At 36.2% G+C, this 15951-nt stretch overlaps 1 protein-coding gene across 1 annotated transcript; it reads left to right on the top strand.

Moving 5' to 3' along the window:
* The first annotated feature begins 10166 nt into the window (after window positions 1-10166).
* Window positions 10167-11691, top strand: LOC145270903 (uncharacterized). The gene is made up of 2 exons (XM_080126453.1): window positions 10167-10227; window positions 11314-11691. The coding sequence occupies exons 1-2, from the start codon at window positions 10192-10194 to the stop codon at window positions 11674-11676; spliced, it is 399 nt and encodes a 132-aa protein (XP_079982579.1). The 5' UTR covers window positions 10167-10191; the 3' UTR covers window positions 11677-11691.
* Window positions 11692-15951: the final 4260 nt, after the last annotated feature.

The raw sequence follows: 15951 nt of genomic DNA, 5'->3' as shown, positions 1-15951 counted from the left end.
GAAATTTTCAATTGAATACACGTTGCCTTGCATTGGTCTATAGGATTCTCATCTACCTATACCCACATCCCCTGTTGCTCGGACTTAGAAATTTTCAATTGAATACACGTTGACTTGCATTGGTCTATAGGATTCTGATCTACCTATATCTACATCCCCTCTTGTTTGGACTTAGAAATTTTCAATTGAATACACGTTGCCTTGCATTGGTCTATAGGATTCTCATCTACCTATACCCACATCCCCTGTTGCTCGGACTTAGAAATTTTCAATTGAATACACGTTGCCTTGCATTGGTCTATAGGATTCTCATCTACCTATACCCACATCCCCTGTTGCTCGGACTTAGAAATTTTCAATTGAATACACGTTGACTTGCATTGGTCTATAGGATTCTCATCTACCTATATCCACATCCCCTCTTGTTTGGACTTAGAAATTTTCAATTGAATACACGTTGACTTGCATTGGTCTATAGGATTCTCATCTACCTATATCCACATCCCCTGTTGTTTGGACTTAGAAATTTTCAATTGAATACACGTTGACTTGCATTGGTCTATAGCATTCTCATCTACCTATATCTACATCCCCTCTTGTTTTGACTTAGAAATTTTCAATTGAATACACGTTGACTTGCATTGGTCTATAGGATTCTTATCTACCTATATCCACATCCCCTCTTGTTAGGACTTAGAAATTTTCAATTGAATACACGTTTAGAAGGCTTGGTCTATAGGATTCTCATCTACCTATATCCACATCCCCTGTTGTTTGGACTTAGAAATTTTCAATTGAATACACGTTGACTTGCATTGGTCTATAGGATTCTCATCTACCTATATCCACATCCCCTGTTGTTTGGACTTAGAAATTTTCTATTGAATACACGTTGACTTGCATTGGTCTATAGGATTCTCATCTACCTATATCCACATCCCCTGTTGTTTGGACTTAGAAATTTTCAATTGAATACACGTTGACTTGCATTGGTCTATAGGATTCTCATCTACCTATATCTACATCCCCTCTTGTTTGGACTTAGAAATTTTCAATTGAATACACGTTGACTTGCATTGGTCTATAGGATTCTCATCTACCAATATCCACATCCCCTCTTGTTTGGACTTAGAAATTTTCAATTGAATACACGTTGACTTGCATTGGTCTATAGGATTCTCATCTACCTATATCCACATCCCCTGTTGTTTGGACTTAGAAATTTTCAATTGAATACACGTTGACTTGCATTGGTCTATAGGATTCTCATCTACCTATATCCACATCCCCTCTTGTTTGGACTTAGAAATTTTCAATTGAATACACGTTGAGATGACTTGGTCTATAGGATTCTCATCTACCTATATCCACATCCCCTCTTGTTTGGACTTAGAAATTTTCAATTGAATACACGTTGACTTGCATTGGTCTATAGGATTCTCATTTATTATATCCACATCCCCTCTTGTTTGGACTTAGAAATTTTCAATTGAATACACGTTGACTTGCATTGGTCTATAGGATTCTCATCTACCTATATCCACATCCCCTCTTGTTTGGACTTAGAAATTTTCAATTGAATACACGTTGACTTGCATTGGTCTAAAGGATTCTCATCTACCTATATCCACATCCCCTCTTGTTTGGACTTAGAAATTTTCAATTGAATACACGTTGACTTGCATTGGTCTATAGGATTCTCATCTACCTATATCCACATCCCCTGTTGTTTGGACTTAGAAATTTTCAATTGAATACACGTTGACTTGCATTGGTCTATAGGATTCTCATTTATTATATCCACATCCCCTCTTGTTTGGACTTAGAAATTTTCAATTGAATACACGTTGACTTGCATTGGTCTATAGGATTCTCATCTACCTATATCCACATGCCCTCTTGTTTGGACTTAGAAATTTTCAATTGAATACACGTTGACTTGCATTGGTCTATAGGATTCTCATCTACCTATATCCACATCCCCTCTTGTTTGGACTTAGAAATTTTCAATTGAATACACGTTGACTTGCATTGGTCTATAGGATTCTCATCTACCTATATACACATCCCCTCTTGTTTGGACTTAGAAATTTTCAATTGAATACACGTTGACTTGCATTGGTCTATAGGATTCTCATTTACCTATACCTACGTCCCCTCTTGTTTGGACTAAGAAATTTTCAATTGAATACACGTTGACTTGCATTGGTCTATAGGATTCTCATCTACCTATATCCACATCCCCTCTTGTTTGGACTTAGAAATTTTCAATTGAATACACGTTGACTTGCATTGGTCTATAGGATTCTCATCTACCTATATCCACATCCCCTGTTGTTTGGACTTAGAAATTTTCAATTGAATACACGTTGACTTGCATTGGTCTATAGCATTCTCATCTACCTATATCTACATCCCCTCTTGTTTGGACTTAGAAATTTTCAATTGAATACACGTTGACTTGCATTGGTCTATAGGATTCTTATCTACCTATATCCACATCCCCTCTTGTTAGGACTTAGAAATTTTCAATTGAATACACGTTTAGAAGGCTTGGTCTATAGGATTCTCATCTACCTATATCCACATCCCCTGTTGTTTGGACTTAGAAATTTTCAATTGAATACACGTTGACTTGCATTGGTCTATAGGATTCTCATCTACCTATATCCACATCCCCTGTTGTTTGGACTTAGAAATTTTCTATTGAATACACGTTGACTTGCATTGGTCTATAGGATTCTCATCTACCTATATCCACATCCCCTGTTGTTTGGACTTAGAAATTTTCAATTGAATACACGTTGACTTGCATTGGTCTACAGGATTCTCATCTACCTATATCTACATCCCCTCTTGTTTGGACTTAGAAATTTTCAATTGAATCCACGTTGACTTGCATTGGTCTATAGGATTCTCATCTACCTATATCCACATCCCCTCTTGTTTGGACGTAGAAATTTTCAATTGAATACACGTTGACTTGCATTGGTCTATAGGATTCTCATCTACCTATATCCACATCCCCTGTTGTTTGGACTTAGAAATTTTCAATTGAATACACGTTGACTTGCATTGGTCTATAGGATTCTCATCTACCTATATCCACATCCCCTGTTGTTTGGACTTAGAAATTTTCAATTGAATACACGTTGACTTGCATTGGTCTATAGGATTCTCATCTACCTATATCCACATCCCCTCTTGTTTGGACGTAGAAATTTTCAATTGAATACACGTTGACTTGCATTGGTCTATAGGATTCTCATCTACCTATATCCACATCCCCTCTTGTTTGGACTTAGAAATTTTGAATTGAATACACGTTGACTTGCATTGGTCTATAGGATTCTCATCTACCTATATCCACATCCCCTCTTGTTTGGACGTAGAAATTTTCAATTGAATACACGTTGACTTGCATTGGTCTATAGGATTCTCATCTACCTATATCCACATCCCCTGTTGTTTGGACTTAGAAATTTTCAATTGAATACACGTTGACTTGCATTGGTCTATAGGATTCTCATCTACCTATATCCACATCCCCTGTTGTTTGGACTTAGAAATTTTCAATTGAATCCACGTTGACTTGCATTGGTCTATAGGATTCTCATCTACCTATATCCACATCCCCTCTTGTTTGGACGTAGAAATTTTCAATTGAATACACGTTGACTTGCATTGGTCTATAGGATTCTCATCTACCTATATCCACATCCCCTGTTGTTTGGACTTAGAAATTTTCAATTGAATACACGTTGACTTGCATTGGTCTATAGGATTCTCATCTACCTATATCCACATCCCCTGTTGTTTGGACTTAGAAATTTTCAATTGAATACACGTTGACTTGCATTGGTCTATAGGATTCTCATCTACCTATATCCACATCCCCTCTTGTTTGGACGTAGAAATTTTCAATTGAATACACGTTGACTTGCATTGGTCTATAGGATTCTCATCTACCTATATCCACATCCCCTCTTGTTTGGACTTAGAAATTTTCAATTGAATACACGTTGACTTGCATTGGTCTATAGGATTCTCATCTACCTATATCCACATCCCCTCTTGTTTGGACTTAGAAATTTTCAATTGAATACACGTTGACTTGCATTGGTCTATAGGATTCTCATCTACCTATATCCACATCCCCTCTTGTTTGGACGTAGAAATTTTCAATTGAATACACGTTGACTTGCATTGGTCTATAGGATTCTCATCTACCTATATCCACATCCCCTCTTGTTTGGACTTAGAAATTTTCAATTGAATACACGTTGACTTGCATTGGTCTATAGGATTCTCATCTACCTATATCCACATCCCCTCTTGTTTGGACTTAGAAATTTTCAATTGAATACACGTTGACTTGCATTGGTCTATAGGATTCTCATCTACCTATATCCACATCCCCTCTTGTTTGGACTTAGAACTGTTCAATTGAATACACGTTGACTTGCATTGGTCTATAGGATTCTCATATACCTATATCCACATCCCCTCTTGTTTGGACTTAGAAATTTTCAATTGAATACACGTTGACTTGCATTGGTCTATAGGATTCTCATCTACCTATATGCACATCCCCTCTTGTTTGGACTTAGAAATTTTCAATTGAATACACGTTGACTTGCATTGGTCTATAGGATTCTGATCTACCTATATCCACATCCCCTGTTGTTTGGACTTAGAATTTTTCAATTGAATGCACGTTGACTTGCATTGGTCTATAGGATTCTCATCTACCTATATCCACATCCCCTCTTGTTTGGACTTAGAAATTTTCAATTGAATACACGTTGACTTGCATTGGTCTATAGGATTCTCATCTACCTATATCCACATCCCCTCTTGTTTGGACTTAGAAATTTTCAATTGAATACACGTTGACTTGCATTGGTCTATAGGATTCTCATATGCCTATATCCACATCCCCTGTTGTTTGGACTTAGAAATTTTCAATTGAATACACGTTGACTTGCATTGGTCTATAGGATTCTCATCTACCTATATCCACATCCCCTCTTGTTTGGACTTAGAACTGTTCAATTGAATACACGTTGACTTGCATTGGTCTATAGGATTCTCATCTACCTATATCTACATCCCCTCTTGTTTGGACTTAGAAATTTGCAATTGAATACACGTTTACTTGCATTGCTCTATAGGATTCTCATCTACCTATATCTACATCCCCTCTTGTTTGGACTTAGAAATTTTCAATTGAATACACGTTGACTTGCATTGCTCTATAGGATTCTCATCTACCTATATCCACATCCCCTCTTGTTTGGACTAAGAAATTTTAATTGAATCCACGTTGACTTGCATTGGTCTATAGGATTCTCATCTACCTATATCCACATCCCCTGTTGTTTGGACTTAGAAATTTGCAATTGAATACACGTTTACTTGCATTGCTCTATAGGATTCTGATCTACCTATATCCACATCCCCTGTTGTTTGGACTTAGAATTTTTCAATTGAATACACGTTGACTTGCATTGGTCTATAGGATTCTCATCTACCTATATCCACATCCCCTCTTGTTTGGACTTAGAAATTTTCAATTGAATACACGTTGACTTGCATTGGTCTATAGGATTCTCATCTACCTATATCTACATCCCCTCTTGTTTGGACTTAGAAATTTTCAATTGAATACACGTTGACTTGCATTGGTCTATAGGATTCTCATCTACCTATATCCACATCCCCTGTTGTTTGGACTTAGAAATTTTCAATTGAATACACGTTGACTTGCATTGGTCTATAGGATTCTCATCTACCTATATCCACATCCCCTCTTGTTTGGACTTAGAACTGTTCAATTGAATACACGTTGACTTGCGTTGGTCTATAGGATTCTAATCTACCTATATCTACATCCCCTCTTGTTTGGACTTAGAAATTTGCAATTGAATACACGTTTACTTGCATTGCTCTATAGGATTCTCATCTACCTATATCTACATCCCCTCTTGTTTGGACTTAGAAATTTTCAATTGAATACACGTTGACTTGCATTGGTCTATAGGATTCTCATCTACCTATATCCACATCCCCTCTTGTTTGGACTAAGAAATTTTAATTGAATCCACGTTGACTTGCATTGGTCTATAGGATTCTCATCTACCTATATCCACATCCCCTCTTGTTTGGACTTAGAAATTTGCAATTGAATACACGTTTACTTGCATTGCTCTATAGGATTCTCATCTACCTATATCCACATCCCCTGTTGTTTGGACTTAGAAATTTTCAATTGAATACACGTTGACTTGCATTGGTCTATAGGATTCTCATCTACCTATATCCACATCCCCTCTTGTTTGGACTTAGAAATTTGCAATTGAATACACGTTGACTTGCATTGGTCTATAGGATTCTCATCTACCTATATCCACATCCCCTCTTGTTTGGACTTAGAAATTTTCAATTGAATACACGTTGACTTGCATTGGTCTATAGGATTCTCATCTACCTATATCTACATCCCCTCTTGTTTGGACTGTGAAATTTTCAATTGAATACACGTTGACTTGCATTGGTCTATAGGATTCTCATCTACCTATATCCACATCCCCTGTTGTTTGGACTTAGAAATTTTCAATTGAATACACGTTGACTTGCATTGGTCTATAGGATTCTCATCTACCTATATCCACATCCCCTCTTGTTTGGACTTAGAAATTTGCAATTGAATACACGTTGACTTGCATTGGTCTATAGGATTCTCATCTACCTATATCCACATCCCCTCTTGTTTGGACTTAGAAATGTTCAATTGAATACACGTTGACTTGCATTGGTCTATAGCATTCTGATCTACCTATATCCACATCCCCTCTTGTTTGGACTTAGAAATTTTCAATTGAATACACGTTGACTTGCATTGGTCTATAGGATTCTCATCTACCTATATCCACATCCCCTGTTGTTTGGACTTAGAAATTTTCAATTGAATACACGTTGACTTGCATTGGTCTATAGGATTCTCATCTACCTATATCTACATCCCCTCTTGTTTGGACTTAGAAATTTTCAATTGAATACACGTTGACTTGCATTGGTCTATAGGATGCTCATCTACCTATATCCATATCCCCTCTTGTTTGGACTTAGAAATTTTCAATTGAATACACGTTGACTTGCGTTGGTCTATAGGATTCTCATCTACCTATATCCACATCCCCTCTTGTTTGGACTTAGAAATTTTCAATTGAATCCACGTTGACTTGCATTGGTCTATAGGATTCTCATCTACCTATATCCACATCCCCTCTTGTTTGGACTTAGAAATTTTCAATTGAATACACGTTGACTTGCATTGGTCTATAGGATTCTCATCTACCTATATCCACATCCCCTGTTGTTTGGACTTAGAAATTTTCAATTGAATACACGTTGACTTGCATTGGTCTATAGGATTCTCATCTACCTATATCCACATCCCCTCTTGTTTGGACTTAGAAATTTTCAATTGAATACACGTTGACTTGCATTGGTCTATAGGATTCTCATCTACCTATATCCATATCCCCTCTTGTTTGGACTTAGAAATTTTCAATTGAATACACGTTGACTTGCATTGGTCTATAGGATTCTCATCTACCTATATCCATATCCCCTCTTGTTTGGACTTAGAAATTTTCAATTGAATCCACGTTGACTTGCATTGGTCTATAGGATTCTCATCTACCTATATCCACATCCCCTCTTGTTTGGACTTAGAAATTTTCAATTGAATACACGTTGACTTGCATTGCTCTATAGGATTCTGATCTACCTATATCCACATCCCCTCTTGTTTGGACTTAGAATTTTTCAATTGAATACACGTTGACTTGCATTGGTCTATAGGATTCTGATCTACCTATATCCACATCCCCTCTTGTTTGGACTTAGAATTTTTCAATTGAATACACGTTGACTTGCATTGGTCTATAGGATTCTGATCTACCTATATCCACATCCCCTCTTGTTTGGACTTAGAAATTTTCAATTGAATACACGTTGACTTGCATTGGTCTATAGGATTCTGATCTACCTATATCCACATCCCCTCTTGTTTGGACTTAGAAATTTTCAATTGAATACACGTTGACTTGCATTGGTCTATAGGATTCTGATCTACCTATATCCACATCCCCTCTTGTTTGGACTTAGAAATTTTCAATTGAATCCACGTTGACTTGCATTGGTCTATAGGATTCTGATCTACCTATATCCACATCCCCTCTTGTTTGGACTTAGAAATTTTCAATTGAATACACGTTGACTTGCATTGGTCTATAGGATTCTCATCTACCTATATCCACATCCCCTGTTGTTTGGACTTAGAAATTTTCAATTGAATACACGTTGACTTGCATTGGTCTATAGGATTCTCATATACCTATATCCACATCCAATCTATATATCCAAATATTAAAAATATATCCACATCCCCTCTATATATCCAAATATTAAAAATAAGGTTTTCATCATTAGACATTGTATTTTTTGTCCTGAAACAACATTTAAAGAGACCAGCAATAAAAGCGATGGACAGTATAAATTCTTCGATAAAGAATAAAATGCCATAACTTTGTGAATATCGCATGGATTTAAATAACATTTTTAGAAATAACAAACCTTAAAGCAATCCTTTGATGATATAATTTTATTTTTTGACGAATATTTAGTGAAATATTGATATTTAACTAATCTATCTATATATATCTGTGAAAGTGTCTGTGTATCTGTGTGTGTACATGTCCCTACGCAATAACTCTGTCAATTTTAAGCCTACAGACTCGAAATTTGATATACAGGGTACTGAGATTTGAGGAAAATCGATGTGATTGGTTTTGTGACAGAAATTTTGCGATTAAGGGGGTCAAAGTTCAACGATTTGACCTTTGAGAACTCTACCAAACTCCTCCGACAATTTTGGATCTAAACACATGAAATTTTAGATATAGGTTCTTTGGACATTGATCTAACTTAATAACTTTATTTGAGCCATAAACAATAAATTTTAAGGGGTCATAATAGGGGTCAAAGTTTAAAAAATTGACCGTTTTTTTTTTTTTTGTTTTGCTCAGCATACACCTCAAAACACCCGGGCAACGCCGGGCTGAAATGCTAGTCTGCAATAAAGTGATTCACACAGTTTATATAATATACATATAAGAAACTTAATTTTGTCATCGGTGAGTTTCTAATAGTATTTTGACACAGTTTATATTATTAAATTTCTTTGATGAAAAGATTAATTTTCTAGAATCGTTTTTCGTAATTTTTGGATGTGTTCAGTACTGCGACATGAAAATTCAGTAGATATCATTGGTTTCGCTTGAAATTCAATATTTCAATTTATTGCATAATAAAATAACAAAAAACGAAGTGAAATTTGAAAGGACAAAGGGAGGTAATTCATGTTTTCCTTCAAATTTTTAAATCTAAAATTGACGTTAGAAAATAGAAATTTGATTAAAAATACGTCGAGAGAGGAGGGAGGGAGGAGACGGAGTGCGTGAGACAGAGCGACATACAGAGAGAGGGGGACAGAGGAAGTAAGATAGACAATACACACAATAACCCTTATCCCCGAGTCGCTTCTGACCTCCATGTAAGCAAAAAAAAAAAAAAAAAATTTGACCATCGATGTGGAACGGTTAACATTTTTCCGGGAAAAATCAAACAGATCGCAATCGACGTTACAACCTTTTTTACCTTTTATGGAGTGTGTGTTACGTAGCTGCCTTTTCATTGGTTGATTTAAACTTGTTTGGTTTGAAGAGTGAAGGTGGGCGTGCTTTTCCGGTTGGTTTACATGCGCGCACGCACGCACGCACACACAGAGTAATACTTTGTGTTTGTGTGTATTGGTGTGTTTATGCGAGTATGTGTGTGTTTATGCGAGTGTGTGTGTGTGTGTGCTGAGTTAAACTTGTTTAGTTTGAAGAGTGAATGTGTGCATGTTTAAGTATTTGTGTGTGTGTGTTTATGCGAATGTGTGCTTCGTTTGTAAAAAGTTATAAAAAAATAATAAATAATTATATTTTAAATATATATATATATATATATATATATATATATATATATATATATATATACACATATATATGTGTGTATCGGATTTGTATCGTTAAGTTAGCAATTTGGTTTTCTTTTTTCAGTCCCGAAATTCCTATCAAGATGGAAAAAGCTATAACCAAAGACATTGAAAATCAGGTGAGAATTGTCTATTTTGATGGTATTATTTCTTTTTTTATTTTTGTTATATCTTATTATAAATTTTCATACTGTTTGTCTGTCTGTGTGACACGGTTTTTCTCCGCCTACAGGCAACCCACCCAGGTAAGTTAGGTACCGAAATGAAGCCACATTTTTAGTGCGTTCTCAATCTCTGTACCTATCTATATATATCTGTGGTCCTGGATATGACCTTACACTATATCCAGTGGTTAGGCCCCAGCTTGCAGGCTTTGGGGAGTGTGGAGCCACCCTTTAATTGCTATTTGCTCCCAGGTCCACTCTGACCCCTACTATTTTTTAATGTGTTTATAACAAAATCCCACTCCCAACCTTATTTTTAATTGTGCTAAGGGATCTCATATTTAAAGAGATATCCTCTCACTCTAGTTTTCCTTATGCTAAGGGATCATACATCCCCCACCATATTTTTCAATGTGCTAAGGGACGTTAACTTTAAAGTGACAATACTCTACTTTTTTTTCATTGTGGTAAGGGATCTTCCATTTAAAGTTATTTCTCCCTATCCTATTTTGCATTGTGCTAAGGGATCTTATATGTAATGTGACTTCCCCACCAAACCTATTTTTCAATGTGCTAAGGGATCTTACATTTAAAGTGACATCTCCCCACCCAATATTTTAATTTGAAAAGTGATCTCACATTTAAAGAAAAATCCCACATTCGACCTTATTTATCATTGTGCTAAGGGATCTTACTTTTAAAGTAACATGCCCTACTTTTTTTTTCATTTTGCTAAGGGATCTCACCTATAAAGTGACATACCTCTACTTTTTTATTGTGCTAAGAGATCTTACATTCAAAGTAACTTCCCCTATCCTATTTTTCATTGTGCTAAGGGATCATACATCAAGTGACATCCCTTCCACTCTATTTTTCAATGTGCTAAGGGATCTTACATTTAAAGTGACATTTTGCTGTATTTTTTTTTTTGTATGGTTGCAGAACTCAAATGTACATATATTAAAGCCTAAAACTGCACCGTTTGTTCATTTTCACCAGGATTTGACATGAATTTGAATTTAAAATTTCATTTATTTACAGTTTACGATTGAAAAACCTTTGGTCAAACCTAGATTTGAAGAAGGGCCAGAGAGGCTGATTAAAATGAACCAGACTCCTCCCGAGAATTCATCTGAAAGACTCTCTCCTGCTAGCCGACTGGTTCTTTCTCCCGAGCCGCAGCTAGTAGACGTTCAGCCCGATACAAAACTTCAGTCTGGGAATCCATTAGCCAAGAATGCTGGTCCTGGTCCAGTTCAGGAAAAAGACTCGGATGTTTTGCTGATGACCCCGAGCGATTTCCGGGTCTCAAAGGAGGCGACTGATGCTAATCTGCGGTTGGAAGTGCTCGAGACAAACAAGTTGTTATTGAATTACAAAACCCAACGAGAGAAATTAGCGTAAGTACATTGCATGTTTCAATTTAAACAAGGTGGCGGCAATTTCTTCACTTGCTAACGCGATTAAATTTTTTTTTTAATAATTCAGTAATATTTAGGTAATTTCGACTGCATAATTTGGAAGCTAACATTGTAATTTATTAGAATTGACAAAAAAAATCAATTAAAACCATTATTTTTTTTTTTATCTGAAAACTCCATTTATCGACTACAAAATCTCGTCCTAATAGTGCAGAAGCAGCAAATATTAAAATTGAAGCTAACATTTATTGTTATATATTTTTACAAATTAAGATCACTGAAAGAATACCTGAATATGTTGCAGTCATGGGAAACGAAAGATCCAGATATAGCGTCTATTGATGCTGAACTCTCACAGGTAAGGCAACGTTTCATAACATTTGGATTCTTCAGACTACTATTCATGTCTAAAATGGTTCCTCCCCAGTAAATTTAAAACAACAGAACCTTCTCTATTTTCATCATAATCGCTCTGACTCCCATCACGTCCCAATTTAAATCAATGGCCCTCGTCTTGGGAAGCTTCATGATTGACAAGTTCTTGTTGAGCCGTCCACATCAATAATCAAACTTCTACCCAAATACCATTAACCATTACTGCACTAACATCTTACATTCATTAACCCTTATCTTTGAGTGGACTTCGGACTTTGACTAAAATGGGGGGGGGATTTTGCCTCTTGCGTGTATATCTCATCCTGTGTGTCTCTTTGTATTTGTGAATGCAATTGCGATGCATATATATGCGATAAAGTTCACCATTTTTTTCTTTGTCGCTTGCAGCTGTACAAGATAACAAATCGAAGGCTTCCTTTAATTAATTAACGCTTGGCTTATTCTTCTATTTCTTGACAGTTCCGCATCTTGCTTTACTTCTATGCATCTTAGTGAAATCTCAACCGTGTCTGCTCTGTTCAAAATCGGAAACCAGACTGACTTGCATGCGAGAGAAAAGATATCCCCCTCTCTTTCTTTCATGCTCTTTCTTTCTTTCTTTCTTTCCACGTTTTCTTTCACACGAATCTGAATGACCCCAGCTACGGGCCCCCTTGCAAAACTTTAAAAACAAAAAAAAAACACTTGATTAGCTACAACCACTATATATGAATCCTCCTCACTCTCTATCTGCTGGCCTTCAAATCCAATGTAAACAAGTTCTTGTTGAGCCGTCCCCATAAATAATAAAAATTCTATCCAATTTATACCATTAACTATTACTGCACTAACACCTTACATACATTAACCCTTATCCTCGGGTGGTCTTCAGGCCTTGACTCACAAGTAGAATAAAATAATGGGGAGGGGGAGAATTTTGTCTCTTATGTGTATATCTCATTGTGTGGCTTATTCTTCTATTTCTTGGTAGTTCCACATGTTTCTTTAGTTCTATGAATCTTAGTGAAATCTCAACCATGTCTACTCCATTCAAAATCGGAAACCAGACTGACTTGCATGTGAGAGAAATATATATCTTCGTCTCTTTCTGTCATGGTCTCCCTTTCTTTCTTTCCATGTTTTCTTTCACACGAATCTGAATGAACCCAGCTACGAGCCATATATAACAAAGTTGTATTATCTTTTTAAATAAATAGAAGAAAAGCGTTTCAATACGAATATAATTACACACACAAAAAAAAAAGAATTTATAGGAGTGTAGATATTATGGATTTCGTTTTTCGGACTCATTTCCTCATCTTCGGTGTTTTTTTCACTACGCTTCGGCCGTATTATCCTTCAGCCTTCTTCAGGTGTATCTCAAACTCGCGAACTTTTATTTGAATTTCGAACCCAACCCTTTATTGTTACGGGGGTACCATGTTCTCGGTCCATTCAGGCCGTCCCTGCTGCTACCGCTTAATGCTGTTGCTGCTGCTGCTGCGTCTATCCCTGTCACTGCCATTGTGTTGTCACTGCCACTGCTTTCGCTCAGGATTGGACTCAGCACGTTGGAGACTTGCAATGTCTGTTCCAACGTCTTAGTCGCCTCGGCCATGAGTCACTAGGACGATGATGTATCAATTTTTGGCACATGGCCAAGGCGACTCAGACATTGGAACAGACATTGCAAGTCTCCACCTAACAACTTAATAGGTTACTTATGAAGTTTACGAACCGAAGATGGAGAACTTTATTTAGAAAGCCATTCTTAACATTTGGAGGGACTGATTTGTTAGAACTGTTCTAGACTTTCATCTAACAATTCTATAAATAACTGTTACCAAAGGCAAGATATTTTTGCTCATATCTATATATCTATAAACGTGAACATTCCCCTACGCAATAACTCTGTCAATTTTCAGTCTACAGACGCGAAATTTGATATATAGGGTACTGAAATTTGGGAAAATCTTTGTAATCCGTTTTCGGACAGAAATTTGGCTGTTAAGGGGTCAAAGTTCAACGATTTGACCTTTGAGAACTCTACCAAACTCCTCCGACAATTTTGGGTCTAAACAATTGAAATTTTAGATATAGTTTCCTTGGACATGGATTTAACTTAATAACTTGATTTGAGCCCAAAACAAATGTTCAGGGGTCATAATGGGGTTCAAAGTTTTTTTAAAAATTGACCGTTGCGATCTCTACCAAATTACTCAGACAATGTTTTGATCTAAACATTTGAAATTTTACATAAAGGGTATTCAGAGATAGGGCAAGCTTTTTAATCGGTTTGGATCAAAAATTTTTAGTTACCAATATATAAATTTATGTATGTATGTTTGCATGTCTGCCTAAAACTTTCGACAGAGGTGACGGATTTTTAACAGATCAGTATCGTTTTGAAGTTCAACCTTTCAGACGACAAATATAAAAAAAATGGCTAAAGATGTTAATAACTTCATCTTCAACTGGACACTTTTCTACAGGGGGGGGTGTCGCTTTTTTTCGCCAATATTTTCAAAAGTCATCCTTTCCTTTCGATTGTCTAGCTTTAATTTAAACATGTCACTTCTGGTTTGGCGGTGGGCGTTACAGCAAAGACGTCAGGTTTTTTTCCTGTTCTTTTCCTCCTTTGGGGTACGTGTTCAAACCTGTCTTCCTACTACCACTTTTTTTTTTTTTGCTCAACAAACACATCCAAACACCCGGGCAACGCCGGGCTGAAATGCTAGTCTACAATAAAATGATTGAATTTTTTGTTTATCTTCTCTTCCCTACAGACCGAGCAAGACATTGCCATCCTGAAGAAGTCCTTACACGAGCAGAAACAGCAGCTAAAAGGCAGAGTGGAGAAACTGACGCAGAATTCTTTGCAGCCGTGATTCTTGCGCATTTCCTGTTAATAAAATCATTTTCTAAATGTATTTTTTGTTTTATTTTGTTGACTCATTTACCCGAATGATAGGCACACACTAAACAGTGAAGCACGGGTTACACAATCACTAACCCCTCTTCTCCTGAGTCAACACGACTTGATTCCAGTGGCAAAGAGAAGTCCAGGTTGACTGAAAACAATAAACATCCTGAAGAAGTCCTTACACGAGCAGAAACAGCAGCTAAAAGAAACTTAAGCAGAATTCTTTGCACCCGTAATTCTTGCGCATTTACCGTTAATAAAATTATTTTCTTAAATTTTTTTTTTTGTCAACTCATTTGTCCGAATGCTGAGCAAAAGAAATAAAACGTACACATTGCCATGTTATAAGGTAATCAACTAGCATCTATGTAATGTTCACAACTTCCACTCGTTCGAACACTCTAGATTGTCATTGTACTCTCCCAAATTCGTAGTTAATTAGTTCTTAATTTCTTCCATTTCCGTGGCAATTGTTTGGTGGCCCTGAGGTAGAGGCTTGGCAAATTGAGCAAAAAAAAATAAATAAATAAATACATAAAATAAAATAACGGCTTCCATGTCCAAGGAACCTATATCTAAAATTTCAAGTGTTTAGACTCAAAATTGCCGGAGGAGTTTGGTAGAGTTCTCAATGGTATAACTTTGACCCCTTAACAGACAAATTTCTGGAGTATTCAAACGAGCGGAATTCGTTAACATTACAGACACACAGACAGACATACAGATAAGTTCATTTTTAAAGATATATAGATTATTTAATTATATATATATATATATTTAGAAGAGTAACTTATCTTTGGTATCTTTTGGTAACATTTACATATTATATATTTGTTTTGTATTTTTTTTTTTTTTTTCAAATTTTACGCTTTGTTGTCTTAACTCGGAAGGATTAACCTTAGAATTTCCACAGGTCTCATTAGTTAAAACGAATTATTTCGCAGTTCAAAGTGAAATCTG

The sequence above is a fragment of the Euprymna scolopes genome, chromosome 46 (genome assembly GCF_053919585.1).
Source record: "Euprymna scolopes isolate OS-2025 chromosome 46, ASM5391958v1, whole genome shotgun sequence".
Taxonomy (NCBI): domain Eukaryota; kingdom Metazoa; phylum Mollusca; class Cephalopoda; order Sepiida; family Sepiolidae; genus Euprymna; species Euprymna scolopes.
This window is presented reverse-complemented; position numbering and strand designations above follow the sequence as displayed.

Bases quoted from the DNA above. Each gene is read 5' to 3' on its own strand.
- LOC145270903 (XM_080126453.1), top strand. From the start codon at position 10,192: ATGGAAAAAGCTATAACCAAAGACATTGAAAATCAG. The intron at 10,228-11,313 runs GTGAGAATTGTC...ATTTATTTACAG, and splicing joins CCAAAGACATTGAAAATCAG to TTTACGATTGAAAAACCTTT.